The sequence below is a fragment of the Saimiri boliviensis genome, chromosome 2, assembly GCF_048565385.1.
Source record: "Saimiri boliviensis isolate mSaiBol1 chromosome 2, mSaiBol1.pri, whole genome shotgun sequence".
NCBI classification, from domain to species: domain Eukaryota; kingdom Metazoa; phylum Chordata; class Mammalia; order Primates; family Cebidae; genus Saimiri; species Saimiri boliviensis.
In genome coordinates, this window is record NC_133450.1 from 4,563,962 (window position 1) to 4,578,690 (window position 14,729).

At 55.0% G+C, this 14,729-nt stretch overlaps 1 protein-coding gene across 5 annotated transcripts in view; it reads right to left on the reverse strand.

The window, feature by feature from the left end:
• CCDC33 (coiled-coil domain containing 33) overlaps window positions 1–12,455 on the reverse strand; it is a 123,518-nt gene extending 111,063 nt beyond the window's left edge. For 4 of the 5 annotated variants that reach the window (XM_074392676.1, XM_074392674.1, XM_074392675.1 and 1 more), the window contains exon 1: window positions 10,793–11,085. In XM_074392676.1, coding sequence (XP_074248777.1) covers window positions 10,793–11,020 — 228 coding nt within the window. In that variant the 5' untranslated portion in view covers window positions 11,021–11,085. Of the gene's footprint in view, window positions 1–10,792; window positions 11,158–12,107 lie in introns of those variants that run through there. The other variant, XM_010332049.3, reaches the window with a different exon arrangement.
• Window positions 12,456–14,729: the final 2,274 nt, after the last annotated feature.

Genomic DNA, 14,729 nt, shown 5'->3' on the forward strand with positions numbered 1-14,729 from the left:
GTAAATCACTTTGCTAAAGATGCAACATGGCTTTTGGGCATTTTTTCTTTTGAAAAATCAATAACTCGTTTAACAAGGGACTGCATAAAGGAGTGAGCAGTGAAGCCGCCTGCCATTTCCTTCCAGCGGGAGGGGCAGAAGCAGTGCCCTGCCAAGGTTGGGTGGCGGCTCTACTCAGAGGGCAGAGAGGCCTTGGGGGTGGGGACAGTAGGCTTCACTCATTTCCAGCAAACCTGTCCCCTCACCCCAATTCTTCCAACCTCCAAACCTGACCAACGCCCTCCTCTGCCTCAAAAAAAATCCCTTAGTAGGACCCCCACTGCTGCAGGGGAACCCCGAGAGCCTCCTCCTTGTCTGCCCACAGCACTCTCCTTTGTGAGAGTCTTAATCACAGCACTCTCCTTTGTGAGTTGCTTGTGGGCAGCCTGGGGGTGGGGGTGACAGCCCCGGGCACCTCACCCACTGGGCAGGGCTTCAGGGTTGGCTCTGCAGCCAGGATGTGCCAGCAGGTCTGAGGGGCTCCAGTTACAGGAAACTGCTCACTCAGGCCAAGTCCGCCCGGGCTCCCTCCCTCTTAGATTCCCTGCTCAGCACCCGACACCCTTCGCTCACACCGCCTGCCATCTCTACCAGAGAGCAGAGCCTCTGGCCCTAATCTCATTTGAGGCCATGAAATCGCATTTGCAGCGTATTAATGCAGCGTGGAGCTGGCCCGGCCCCTGCCTGTCTCCTGGAAGAGAGGAGCCTGGAAAGCAATCCCACGGGGAGGCATCTCCAGGAACACCCGCGGACAAAAAGCAATTATGCTTTAAGAGGAAGATTAAAATAATGTCGACATCCTCCCCGCTCCCATGCCCATCCGTGAGCTCCACTGGCCCCACAGCAGAGACTCAAGACCAGGCTTCCAGCCCGGGTGAGGAGTCGGGGCGCCGCGGTCCAGCCCCTCACCTGCCCCCACAATCACTGGCTCCTCAGAGAGCTTCCAAGTTCCCTAAAGAAGCCACAAAAAATTAGCTGGGCATGGTGGCGCACGCCTGTAGTCCCAGCTACTCGGGAGGCTGAGGCAGGAGAATTGCTTGAACCCAGGAGGCGGAGGTTGCGGTGAGCCGAGATTGTGCCACTGCACTCCAGCCTGGGTAACAAGAGCGAAACGCCGTCTCAAAAAAAAAAAAAAAAAAGAGGCCACACTCTCTCCAGCCCTTGGGTCTTTACTCAAGCTTTTCCGTCCAACCCTTGCCTACCTGGCAAGCGGCCATTCACCCGGCGTCACGAGAATGGCCAGCGTTTCGTGAGCATTGGCTGTATTCCTTAAATTTACTACACACTGAATTCAGCAGTCCCGCTGCCGAGTGTCGTTATCATCCTCATTTTACAGATGAGGAAAGGAGGTGCGGGGAAGTGCAGTCCCACAGCTGGAGTGGGCAGAGCAGGATGGAAACCAGACCTCATCACTCTTCTCCTCTCCTCACTGCCTTTCTACCTTGATGAAATACTTCCCACACCTTCACTGTGCCTTCAGCCTCCACAAGGTGGGTCCAGCGGCTTCCCCTCCCGTACCCCGTGACTTCAGCCAGCTCCCCACGGGGCTCCTGTCTTTCCAAGAGCTCCGAGAGGCCAATCCTGCCATAGAATCAGGGTTCCACACATGCTTCCTGCTCGGAGGAATTAGTCACACCTCTCTGCAGAGGTAGTGGGGTAGAGACGAGGCTCATCCACCCAACCACTCCCCCGACCTCCAAGGCTGTGAATCAGAGTGGCTTCCAGGCCGCCTGTGTTCTGGAAGGCTTTGGAACTTCCTCTCCTCTGAGAAGGCCTCCTGGACTGCAGTGAGGCTAGAATATTATTTGATTGCCACAGTCACATTGCCAAGTGGGCATCATTATCCGCCTTTTACAGAGGAGAAAACAGAGAAGTAAAATGACTTGCTCAGGAATACCTACTGCAAGGCAAACCAGGAACCTGAACTCCAGCCTGAGCCCAAAGTTTTTCTACTGAAACTTCTTGGCTGTAACTCACTGTCACTTCTCAGATAGGGTGGGAAGGGCTTAGGTATGCAACCCTCTCTCCCTCCTTCCCTTTTTCCCTCCTTCCTTCCCTCCCTCCCTCCCACTCTCCCTCCCTTCCTCCCTCTTGCTTGCTTGCTTGCTTTCCCTTGCTCTTGGCCAGGCTGGAGGGCAGTGGTGCGATCTCAGCTCACCGCAACCTCCACCTCCCAGGTTCAAGCGATTCTCCTGCCTCAGCCTCCTGAGTAGCTGGGATTACAGGTGCATGCCACCACATCTGGCTAATTTTTGTATTTTTAGTATAGACGGGGTTTCACCATGTTGGTCAGGCTGGTTTCAAACTCCTGACCTTGTGATCCATCCGCCTCAGCCTCCCAAAGTGCTGGGATTACAGGCATGAGCCACTGTACCTGGCCTGGAACACGTTTTTCTAAGTGTCATCAGCCAACGGCAGTGGTTCAGGGAGTTTGCTCTGGGGCTCTGAGCCACTGACAGCCCCAACTCCATCTCCAGCCTTGCTCCCAAACCACCCAGTGCAATAAATGAGCATCGCTGTTGGCTACCAAGTAACCTGTCTTGGCAGGACTCGGTGTGATATGGGGCCACCAGGAAGAAATCTCCTCCCTCAAACTGCTTCCCCGTGATCCCATCACGTGCCCAGAAAGCCCAGCATTAGTGTGGCATGGGCTAGGAACAGCTTGCAAATGGGCTAAGGAACAGCTTGCAAAGTGTAAGTCTCCCTGGGAAAGGATGCTGTTAGTCATTCCCACCTGTGTGGTGATTACTGGCTCGGAAAGACCAAAATACATGGTGGAGATCTAGATTCCAGCTTGACCTTGCTACTGACTGCCTTGGGCAAGCTGTTCATCTGCCACAGGGGCTCAGTTTCTTGCTCCAGAAAATAGGCTCTATCAAGGTTACCCTGCTCACCTCCCAAGACCAATGTGATGCTCCCATGGGCTCTGCAGGCTGCCAAGCATGATAGAACTTCCATCTCTGCCAGGCTGGCCCAGAGCAGCCTCCACTACAGAGGGAATAGCGGAGAGCTGGAAGCACTCAGAGATGGCGCCTCCGGTGCATTCCCTCGGCATCCCTGCAATTCCCCACCACCCCCGTCCCACAGACTGGCTCTCTCCACCTCCTGCTTTCCCCCTGCTTGCTTGTCCCTTGAGGACCTCCACACCTTTGCTCACACTGTCCGCCCTTGAAAACCATTCTCCCCACCCTCTGCTGGAATCCTACCCCACCACGGAGACAGGGTTCAACTGCCCCCTGACATTTGTGGGGTGGGTTCAAGCACCATGCAATTTCCTAACCTCTTCCTCACTTGAGCCTCATGACTTCTCGGTTAGTAGGTAGACTCGGTCCGTCGTACAGATAAGGCATTCGAGGCCCAGGGAGGTAAGGGACTTGCTCCAAGCCATAACTGTTCATATGCAACTGGGAAATGAGGTTCCAGACAAAACCTGCTGACTGCCAGCAGAACTGTCTTCCTCAACAGACTGAGTCCTTGACGACCACCCAGCTCGTGCCCACCACTTCCTCCACAATCTGCTTGGAAAGTGATGATTCCCCAACTCCTCCTATTTCCTGTCCCTGCCCAGCCTGGCAGCTCCCTGAGGGCTGGACATACAGCAACCCAGTTTACTGCTTGGGAAAGTGAATGAATGAATGAATGAGTCACTCTAGGCTGAGGAGGTTGGACCTTTGGAGCCCGGGGCAGGCTGTCAGGTCCAGGTGGAGGAGGGCCATCCCACTTGCATCCTCCATCTACCCCGGCAAGGGGGCTGGTACCTGCCGGCCTCAGATGTTCCTGACTCCAGGACTCTGCAGAACCAGCCTAGGACCCAGCCTGGGGGTGACTGGGCTGGCCCAACAGCCCCACCCCTCACCAGGGCCAGGGTGGGCACACTGGGTGCTGTCAGCCTTCCTGCCTGGCTGCCCCCACCCTAATCGGCTGTTAGAGGTATATTAATGATGGGTTTCACACAGGGTTTTAATCTCACCTCATATATCACGTATGCCATGGCCCCAAGCCTCTGTCTCATCTGTGCTGTGCTTGGGGGTGTTGTGCAGAGATAGATCAGGGGAGGGGCGGGGAGGGCAGGGCTGTGGTGTGGGAGGACCCGCCCTTCCCAGGCATGCCTACTGGGGACTGTGTTAATCTGTCATTGTGATGGGTGCAGGGGTGGGCGGGGGGGGGTCTCTGCATGTGGATGCTGGAGGTCTGTGTACACTCCTGTATGTGTGCATGCATGTGTGTCCCTGTGTGTCTCAACATGCCTGAGTGTGGATGGAGTTGGGGTGGGTGGAGGACATTCAGGAGTTGAGGGGCACGTCCACTTTCCATGGGTGTGATCGTCCCTAGGCCTTCCTGCACCTTCCTGCTTCCTTCACTGTGAAGAGAATTTCTGGAGATGAGAAGGCCATCGCATTCCCTGCCCTCCTGGAGCCCGTCAGCTGCTCACTGGGGCTGGGGCTGGTCTGGCTGGGAAGACATCAGAGGCAGGCACCCCCCTCCCCATCTACCCCCACATCTCTCTCTCTCTCTTTCACACACACACACACACACACACACACAAACACGCCTCCAGAAGGTGTGAGTCAGCGGCAGCCCCTGGCTGGGGTGGGGAAAGGCAGAGATGAGGGAGGACAGCAGGGCCATCTGTTGTGTTCGGTTACAACAATCTGCGAACGCAGCCTCTTCCCAGACTAGCACCCCGGCTGGGCTGCCTTCTCCACCCTGCAACCTGGTAATTGGGCCCAGACAAAGTGAGACTCACAAGTTCCTAACACCCCTCTCTTGGGGTACTGTCTGGGCAAGAAGGAGCAACCCTGTTTTCTAGGTGCAGAAACCGACACCCAGACCCATCCTCACATCCCAACTCATGACTAGAACAGCCGGAATTTATTTAATCACTTGCTGCAGGGCGAGGCCGATTGTACACTAGCTCATTTCGTCTTGCCAGCAGTCAAGGGCGCAGGAATTGCTTTCTCCCATTTTACAGATGTGGAAGTGGAGGCTGGGGGAAGTTATATAACCTGCACAAGGTCAAAGGCGACATAATCAATGCCAGAGCCCAGTCAGCATCCAGGTCCTCCTGACTTCCATACACCTGCCTCTCACCCTAAGCTGGCTGAATCCCAGATCGCTCCCATCCCCCACCCTGCTGAGTTCCCAGCACGGACCCTGTCAGTACCCCAGAAGCATATGTGGATGATGTGGAAATCTGGAAGCTTGGGCAAGGACACAAATATAGGACTCCCCCAAACTGCTTTTTTGAGTCTCATCCATGCTGCCCAGGACCTCTGGGCTCTCTTTCAGGGACCCCATCAGCGGAGAGTGTTTCAGTGCACCGGGAGGAGGAAAGGGAGCCAGCAGGCTGCCTGCAGGGTGATTGTCATGTATTTAGCCCCTGGCCTCTCTCCCTGACAGGGAGAGTGGTGGGGGTGCAGGGGTGATGTGGGACAGGAAGTGCCCCCAACTCCACCCTCCCCAGGGCCAGCACCTGCCTGCCCCACCTCCTCTCCACCGTGATGCCGGTCTGCGCTCCTCCCTGCGTGGGTGACAGCACTCTCTGAGAATGCCGTGACAGTGCCTTTGTTCCCTTGAAATAAAAGAAAATCGAGCTACAAAGGGAAGCCTCAGGTAGCTTTTAACGGGGCTCAGCTGCCTGGGGCAGAGTGTGTTTAAGCTGGAGGCAGTTGTCAAAGGAGCAGAAAGGGGAGCTGCCTGTAGTCCCCCTCCCGCTCCCTACTCAAGGGGGAGCCCCCATGATCACGTTTACTCAAGGAAAAGGCTCTTCCACATAGTGGCAGAGGAGAAAAATCAATGGAAATTGATGGAGAAATGTAAAGCAGCTGTCTGCTGTGTGTGTGTGCGTGTGTGTGTGTGTGTCTGTGTGTGTTTGTGTTCATGTGTGTATGTGTGTTCCTGTGTGTGTGTATATGTGTGTGTGTGTGTTCCTGTGAGTGTGTGTATGTGTGTGTATGCTGGCAGTGTGTATGTTCTGCAGTGGGCACAGTGTGTGTGTGTGTGTGTGTATGCTGGCAGTGTGTATGTTCTGCAGTGGGCACAGCCTCAGCAGAAACACACTCCCTGGACAGGGCTGACCTGCTGGGGGGCGCTGAGGCCCAGACGGTGGGGGCTGGGAGTCAATCTCTGGCACGTGCCTGTGTAAGGGCGCTGGTGGCTGGGGGAGGGGCGGCAGCAGAGTCTCTAACTCGAGTTAGAGAGAGATTAATATATTCAATCCGCTCCAGGGTAATTGAGGGAACAATTGGAGTGTTTTTCTAAAGCCCATAAAACTGCCTCATTTGCAAGGAGGAGCTGACCGGCCTCCAGCCCTCTACGTTTGGTGAAGCGCAGCAGAGGAGGAGGGGGAAGCTGGGGTCCCAGTGCCCAAGGGGGACGACCTCAGTCTGGGAGAGGGCTGGCAGTCCTGATCTAACCTGTTCTCACCTTCTAACCTGTTCTCACCTTCCCCGCCTCCCACCACTTTGTTGCTAGCAGCCCAAGCTTCGCCTTCTAGAGCCTCTCTTTGCCCACCTGTGAGATGGCCCAGTGACAATTCCTCTCCCCAGGAGGGCAGAGGGAGAGGCAGAAGGGGGAGCTGCACAAGACGAGGGAAGCCAGCTAACCCCAGGGTCCGGCACTGAGCGGACGGGGCATGCACGAAGAGGTGCCCAGTACCCCAGCCAGGCGGCCCCCACTCACGCCCCTGCGCCGCACCCCTGGGATTGAACGGGCAGTGAAGAGTAAAGTTAATGAAATCCACATCGTGCGTCTCTCCCTGCTTGAACCATTCCGGTCTCCAGGGCAATAGAAATAGTGTACGCAATCGCGAGCAATAAAAGGCATAATGAATTTAAAAGCAGGGCACCGGGCGGGGGATGTCGGGGAAAGCGAAGACAGAGTGCCTGGGCCTTGAAGGCAAGAGGATGCCTGGGGCTGGGAGAGCACCCGCCTGGAGCTCCAACCGGAATTGGGACCAGAGACACACAGGCGGAGGGGGGCAGGGTAGGAGGGGGCGGGGTGGCAGAGGGGACGCTGGGCAAGCCGTTCACAACAGCTCCATGGCTGCTCTCCTTTCCCCTCTTCTCCTTAATGAAAGCCCCCCAGCCAGTGGTGCCAAATTCACAATCAGAATCCACAGGCTTAGAGCCAGGTGCTCGGCATTTGGTGATTGCTTTATTAGCTTTTCTTCTCCTTTCTCCCCTCCAGGGGGGAAAAAAACGTGTTTTAAAGGGAAGGAATTTTTTTAAAAAAAACCTTGAAAGCGTCATTTAAAAGGCTCCTGGGAAACGAAATCGTTTCTATGAAACAAAACTGCGATTGTTGGGGAGAGGTAAATGCAGGGGGAGGGAGCCCACCGCAGCCCTCCCCCTCCTCCCAGAGCTCAGAGCTGGGTAGGAGAGAGCTACAGGCCGTCTAGTGAGGAAGCCCGCAGGATGGTTCCCAGAGCTACAAGCAAGGGACCTTAAAATTCGCGTTTCCAGAAATTTCACCCCTGGGAATTTCCAAAGTTTCCCTCTTGAACAGCTCTGCCTGTGGGAAGTTGTCAGTCGACTTTCAGGGATCTCTTGGAGCGGGTAGTGAGGTACCAGGAGGGTGGTGGCTCCTGAGAGCCCTACTCCAGGCCCACAGCTGTGTGGTCACCCTGCCCTCCCTAGTCCCGCCAAGAGGCATCACTTTCCCCTAAAAATGTCCAGCCGAGTCACACCTGATGGCTTTTCTGCCGGCTTTGGGCAAGACCTTCCTGCTTTCCTCACCCCAGGGTGCTCTGCCCAGCACCAAACAGGCCACCCTCATTCTGGTCTGATAAACTCCCCCTTACCCAGGGGAAGGAGAGGCTCAGGGAGCTCAAAGCTGCCAAGAAGTGACAGGAGGCAGCATGGGGAGGGGGGTGATAAGTCTAGTAGACCTTTACCCAGAAAGGAAGCACCATGCATGTCCGTCTCCAGAGGGCTGCTGCTCTGGCAGGAACCTGGAGCCAGTTACCCCTCCAGGTGGGTAAACTCCCTCTGCAGCTCCTGCCTGCAAGCTCCCAGCACCCCCGTTCTTGGGTCAAGGGCTCAGGGAGTGACCTCTATCTTGGAGCCTGTGACTGTGCTGCTGGAAATATTCGTGGAGTATATACTCCCTCCTGCCAGCAGCTCCCCACCCACCCAGAGGAGGAAGCCTGGGGACTGCAGAAGGAAACATGTTCACTGTCTGTAATTTTATTGCTCAGGGGAATTGATTGTTTTAGTGTCCAAGTCTCCAGGACTAGGGAATGCTGTGACCAGCATTGGCATGGCCATTTAGGGCTGTGTGACCCGTGGGCCGTGGCTGAGAAGCGAAGTGATGCTGACTCAAAGCCAGTAGTGGAAGTCTGCACGGAGCCCTGACCCTGGTCTCACTCTGAGCCTTGCCTTCTGCTCCCTCCTCATTCCAGATCATCTTGATCATTGCATTCCTACGCTCCCTGCTCTCCAGCCCCTGCTCCACTGCCCCACTGTGACCATCATCAGTGACCATCAGAGGAAAAAACAGTGACACACGCTATACAAACTGGAGAACAGCTTGTGAGCCGACGACCAAATTCTGAATGAAAGAGATTCGATTGTTAAAATGTCTGATAAGAGGACTGAGAATAACTTGGGAGGGTTAAAAACCAAAGCTGGGAAGGCTTCCTGGAAGAGGTAACCTTGAGCCTAGACATTTGCATCTGGAGCCAGAAATCCATCCCTAGCTTTGATGTGAATATTGCTCGCTGACAGCCTGGTCTTGCTGCTGTCCATCCAGCTGTGCCTTTGAGCCTCCACGTAGCACCACCAGAAAGGTGCCTGACTTCCTTAGCCTGAACCGCTGGAGAGAGTCCTCCGGAGCTGAAATAGCCCCCACATTCTCTGAAGGACCCGTCTCCATTGTCTGCTTCCTCCTGCTTCCTGGCCCTGTCGCCAGGGTTATGATTGCCGACTCTCTCCCCCCTCCCCCAGGGAAGCGATTTTCCTCTCCCTTAAAAGCCATTTTCTTGTCTTGGTAGAAGCAGACATCTGACACTTTAAGAGGGAGCATGGTGGGGAGATGATGGCTTTAAATAACAGGAATTAGAGCTGCCGAGTTCGACTCAACCATCTCGCCAGTCTCCGTTCCCCTCCCTCGCAACGCATTCAGAACTGCAGCCTGAGGAGCACCGTCCACGTGGCCTGTGGCTCGGGTGGCCAGGGCATCCTGGGACCTGGAGAGCAGGAGACAGCTTCTCCTGAGTGCACAGCTCCTGTCTAGTCCTGTGATAAACCGTAGGACACCAGGCTCTGAAGTCAGGGAGCTTGCAGTCTAAGGGAACAGAATGTCACCTAGGAATGCAGGTGACATGCATCTCATTTTACAAGCTCAGCATCCAGCACAGAGCTGGGCGTGCAGGAAGTGGTCAAAAGTATGTGTTGATTGACTGATGGATGAATTAATGGACGGAGGCCACAGTGGGCCGTGTCAACAGGCTGAGTGACTGGGAAAGAGAAGCTGACCCCTGGTCATCCTTATAGTTATCCTGGTACACGCTGCCCTATCGCTTGGCCTACACCATAGCTCAGATCTGGCCTTTCTCCAGCACAAACCCCTCTGGTGTTCCCCACCACTTCCTGAAATGAACACCCACCTCTGCTCTTCTGCTCTGGTGCCCTCGACCCCATCCACTTTCTCCCATCCCCAGGGAGAAAGGCTCCACAGGTGGGCCAGGTGCCTCTGCGTGTCAGCTGCAGGCTCCAACCTCAGCTCATCCTCTGCTGCCAGCCGAACCTCCCCCTTTTCCTTACCCAGTGCACTGTGGTCCCTCCTCCTGGAACACCCTCCCCAGAGCCCAGGATTGCTGTCCCTAAATCTTATCCTCGTAGCATGCAGTCGGCAGAGTTGGCATTTAACAAATGTTTGATGGATGAATCAATGAATTAAAGGGTGAATGAATGAATGAATGAATGGGAAGATTCACCTCAAATGACCCCTCTTCCAAGAAGCCATTCCTAGGCACCAAAATCCGACATGCACACTCCCTCACCAGACCTCTCCTGCCAGCCTTGCCCTACAGGACCATGGATGATGCCCTCACTATACCCAAGTGTCTTCAAGCCAGGCGACTCCCTGAGCTTAGGGGCTGATCAGTTTTGCGTCCTGTGCACTATTATGCACTGAGGTCTCCAGGAAATGCTGACATTAAATGGAGTCAAGCGTACCTTGGGACTGTTTCTCCACCTGTCAAGTGGGCAACTACTCGCTCTACCAGCTGTTATCTGCGCTGGCCGTGAGGCCTATTAGACATGCTCTCTGGTCACAGAGCATGGCCACAGGGGAGAAGCCTCCTATATTTCGGATAAGGACTAGACTCTCTCACCTGGGTCCTGGGTTGGGCCCGAGCCCCTCCTGGGCAGGGTGGATGCTGGATGGGCTTGAGGATGGGCACACAGAGGAGACTTGTGTTCCCTGGTCACTTGGGGCCTTCCGCAAAATCTGGTGAGAACAAGGTTGGGAACTGAAGGGCCTCAGGGACCACTAACCCCCAGGGCAAAAGAAACCCCACTTAGCTGGCAACCTGATTTGCGGGGCCTTTGCCCGTTTTCTGTCTGTCCCTTCAAACTGGGACTCCTGTGTCCATTCGCAGACTGCATGTTCCCCAGACTGAATGTGGCAGCCTTGCGAGCTCCTCTGCTGCTCTGCTCAGCTCGGGACAGGGGCCAGCCTGGCTTATCAGAGAGGCTGAGTCTTGTGCCCAGTGAGCCCAAATCTGAACTAGGACACGGGAAGCACCCACCTGCAGCCTGGGGAGCCGTGGCTCTGGGCGTGGCGACATCAGTTCTGGCTGGCCAGCCTCCGGAGGGCTGTCCGAGATTGGGGGCTGAGAGTCCCGGTGCGCGTGGAAGGCCACCCTGTAGGCCAGGCCCCCACAGTGGCGGGCTGCGGGGTCCGCACTGGCCCGGAGCAGAGCCAGGTTGCCACAGTAGTGGTACAGGTCCTCATGGTCCCGAGCCTCCGGGTTCATGCGGGGTTGGTCCGGCCTCGGGTAGATAGGGAAGATGGCCTCACCCACCCGCTGGGTCGTCCGTCCTGGGGGTTCGTCCAGCCTCAGTGCCTCCACACGCAGCTGAGCGTCATGCTGCCCGTCATTTTTGCAGAAACCTGGATGAGGGGACACGGGGCTCAGAGATGGTCTCAGGTTTCTCTGCATCTGCTGGGGGACTAGGAGGACAGGCAGGGCCCTGGGGAAACCTGGGCTGCCCAGCCTTTGAGTGGAAGCCAAGCAGTCTTGGCTAAGATTTCCCTGGTGGGCAACTCCCTCCTAGGCCCCCAGCAGATGCAGAAAAACCCTCCCTGGGGTCCCTCCCTTTGCTGATACCCAATCCAAGCCCACCCAGCCGGGGTGAGGAAGGGAGGGCTTAGCCTGTGGGATGATCCCGGGTCCTGCCACCACCCGAGACTCCTAGACTGGGGAAGAGTTCAGCCTGCCCCTGATTCATGGCCACTTAAAGTCTGCAACCTGGTTTTCCCATTCCCCAACATCCCTCCTCCTCCAGGCAGCCTGCTGGGGTGGCCTCACAGTCTAGGTATAGATCTCCTTCTCATTCCAGCTCACTTTACTTTTCTCTGCTTGGAGTTCCTGCCCCTTCCCCTGCTCTGGAAGTTCCGGAAGGCAGGGCCCAGGCGTCCTGGGCCCTGGGTCTGCTTATTTCTGTCCACCCTACCATACCCACAATCAAGTGGGGCTCAGGGCCAGGCACTCAGGGGGCTGAGTCTAACATTACTCAGTGTGATGTCCACTGCCGAGGACTGGCCCCCAAACCCACTGTGTGATCAGCACTCTTACATTTACAAAGCCATCTCTCATCCGCGCTTCTATTTCCTTCTCACCTGACCTCGCGTGACGGGCATCAGTGTCCCCATGCCACACCGAAGGAGGCAGGGGTCACAGAGGCCCAGAATTTGCCCGAAGTCACACCAGCAGAGCTTTGGGATGCAGTCTGGAGCCCCACCCCTCCCAGTTCTCCTGAGGCTCTCTGGGGTCCCAGAGTGGGGCTGAGGCAGGGGTTCCAGGGTCTTTCTCTCCCCTAAGCCCCACCCCCACTTCATACCTTTGGGCAAAGTAAAGATAAACTTGTTCCTGGTGAGGGCGACGCTCTGGCCAGGTTCCTGCTGCTCAATGACATCAGTGACAACAGAGCAGGCATAGAGGGGATCCCCATCATTCACCTTCAACTGCACCCCAGCCCCAGAGCCTGCCTGCAGGGGGTTCTCAGCTGACAGTCTCAGGGCATATCTACCCCCCTCATTAAACCCCACACTCAAAACTTCGAACTCTAGATCCAGGGTCTTCTCCTCCACCTTCAGTCTCTGGCTCAGCAGGGATGCTGAGACCCAGGGTTCTGGCCCCCTGAATGCCATGGCTATGGGGAGATCGACTGCCAGGCTGAGCACTGCGCTCTCTCACCCACAGCCCAGCCTCAACCCAGTCTGAAAGCCTGTGGGCTGGGTGCTCAGGGCCACTCCCCACCCACCTCTGTTTGTTTGAGGAGAAACCAGGTAACAAGGCAGGAAGCTGGGCCTGACCCAGGAAACTTTACTTCCATCAATCCCTTCCCTTTAGTATTTGTTCCTTCAGTACATATTTCTTGAGCACCTACTGCTTGCCAGACACTATTTTAGGCATTTGGAATCCAGCAGTGAACCAAACAGTAACTCCAGCCCTCTGAAGTTTATCTTCTAGTGGGAGAGGTGGGTAGAGACAGACAAAAATAAACACTAAACATAGAACATAAGAAAATAATGTATGCTAGAAGATGCTAATTGTTTTGTTTTGTTTTGTTTTGTTTTGTTTTGGAGGTGGAGTTTTGCTTTTGTCTTACAGGCAGGCTGGAGCGCAATGGCAGTGATCTCGGCTCACTGCAAATTCTACCTCCTGGTCCCAGTGATTCCTGCCTCAGCCTCCTGAGTAGCTGGGATTACAGGCATTAGCCGCCATGCCTGGTTAATTTTTTTGGTATTTTTAGTAGAGACAGGGTTTTGCCATGTTGGCCAGGCTAGTCTCGAACGCCGGACCTCAGGCGAGCTGCCCACCTCAGCCTTGAAAAGTGCTGGAATTACAGGTGCTGGCTACTACGCCTGGCCAAAAGATGCTAAATTCTATGGAAAAACTGAAAGCAGGTCAAGGATGAAGATTCTGGTATGGGGAGCACATGGGTATGTGATATCCAGAACTTCTCATTCTGGGAAAGCCTGTCTCTATATGCCTATTCATTCTCATTGACTTGGGGTGCGGGGGAGTCTCAAGGGAAGGGAGTCCGTATCTATTTTCAGGGAGCAAGCCCTTGGTTTACTTTCTTCTTCTTCCTTCTTTTTCTTCTTCTTCTTCTTCTTTTTTTTTTTTTTTGCAGAGTCTTGCTCTGTCACCCAGGCTGGAGGGCAGTGGCAGGATCTCAGCTTACTGCAACCTCTGCCTCCCAGGTTCAAGCCATTCTGCATCAGCCTCCCAAGTAGCTGAGACTGCAGGTGTGCGCCACCACACCCAGCCAATTTTTGTATTTTTAGTAGAGACAGGATTTCACTATGTTGGCCAGGATGGTCCCTAACTCCTGACTTCAAGTGATCCACCCACTTTGGTCTCCCAAAGTGCTGGGATTACAGGCATGAGCCTCCACACCCGGCCGTGTTTACCTTTTTAATTAAGACTTATAATGGGAGGCACAGCTTTACTTTGCAGACAGCCCAGACCCTCTTATACCAAAGAGTTGTCAAGCCGGAATCCATTTTTCCTGACCCTGGGTCTTGGTGTTATCCAATGGGAGATGAGAGATTCAGGACTCCCCTCGTTAAGAACTATCTTACCATCACCACCACTACCATCACCACCATCACCACTACCACTACTGCCACCACAACCACCACCATCACCATCATCACCATCACCACAGTCACCACCACCATCACCGTCATCATCACAGTCACCACCACCATCACCATCACCAGTCACCACCACCATCACCATCACCACCACAGTCACCACGACCATCATCATCATCACCACAGTCACCACCACCATCACCGTCATCATCACAGTCACCACCACCATCACCACCATCACAGTCACCACCACCGTCACCACCATCACCACAGTCACCACCACCATCACCGTCATTATCACAGTCACCACCACCATCACCATCATCATCACAGTCACCACCACCATCACCATCATCATCACAGTCACCACCACCATCACCATCATCACCATCACCACAGTCACCACCACCATCACCATCATCATCATCACAGTCACCACCACCATCACCATCATCACCATCACCAGTCACCACCACCACCACCATCATCACCACAGTCACCACCATCACCATTATCGCCATCACCACAGTCACCACCACCATCACCATCACCATAGTCACCACCACCGTCACTGTCATCACCATCATCACCACAGTCACCACCACCATCACCATCACCACAGTCACCACCACCGTCACTGTCATCACCACAGTCAGCACCACCATCACTGTCATCACCATCACTGCAGTCACCACCACCATCACCATCATCACCACAGTCAGCACCACCATCACTGTCATCACCATCACTGCAGTCACCACCACCATCACCATCATCACCACAGTCAGCACCACCATCACTGTCATCACCATCACTGCAGTCACCACCATCATTATCATCACCACCACAGTCACCAC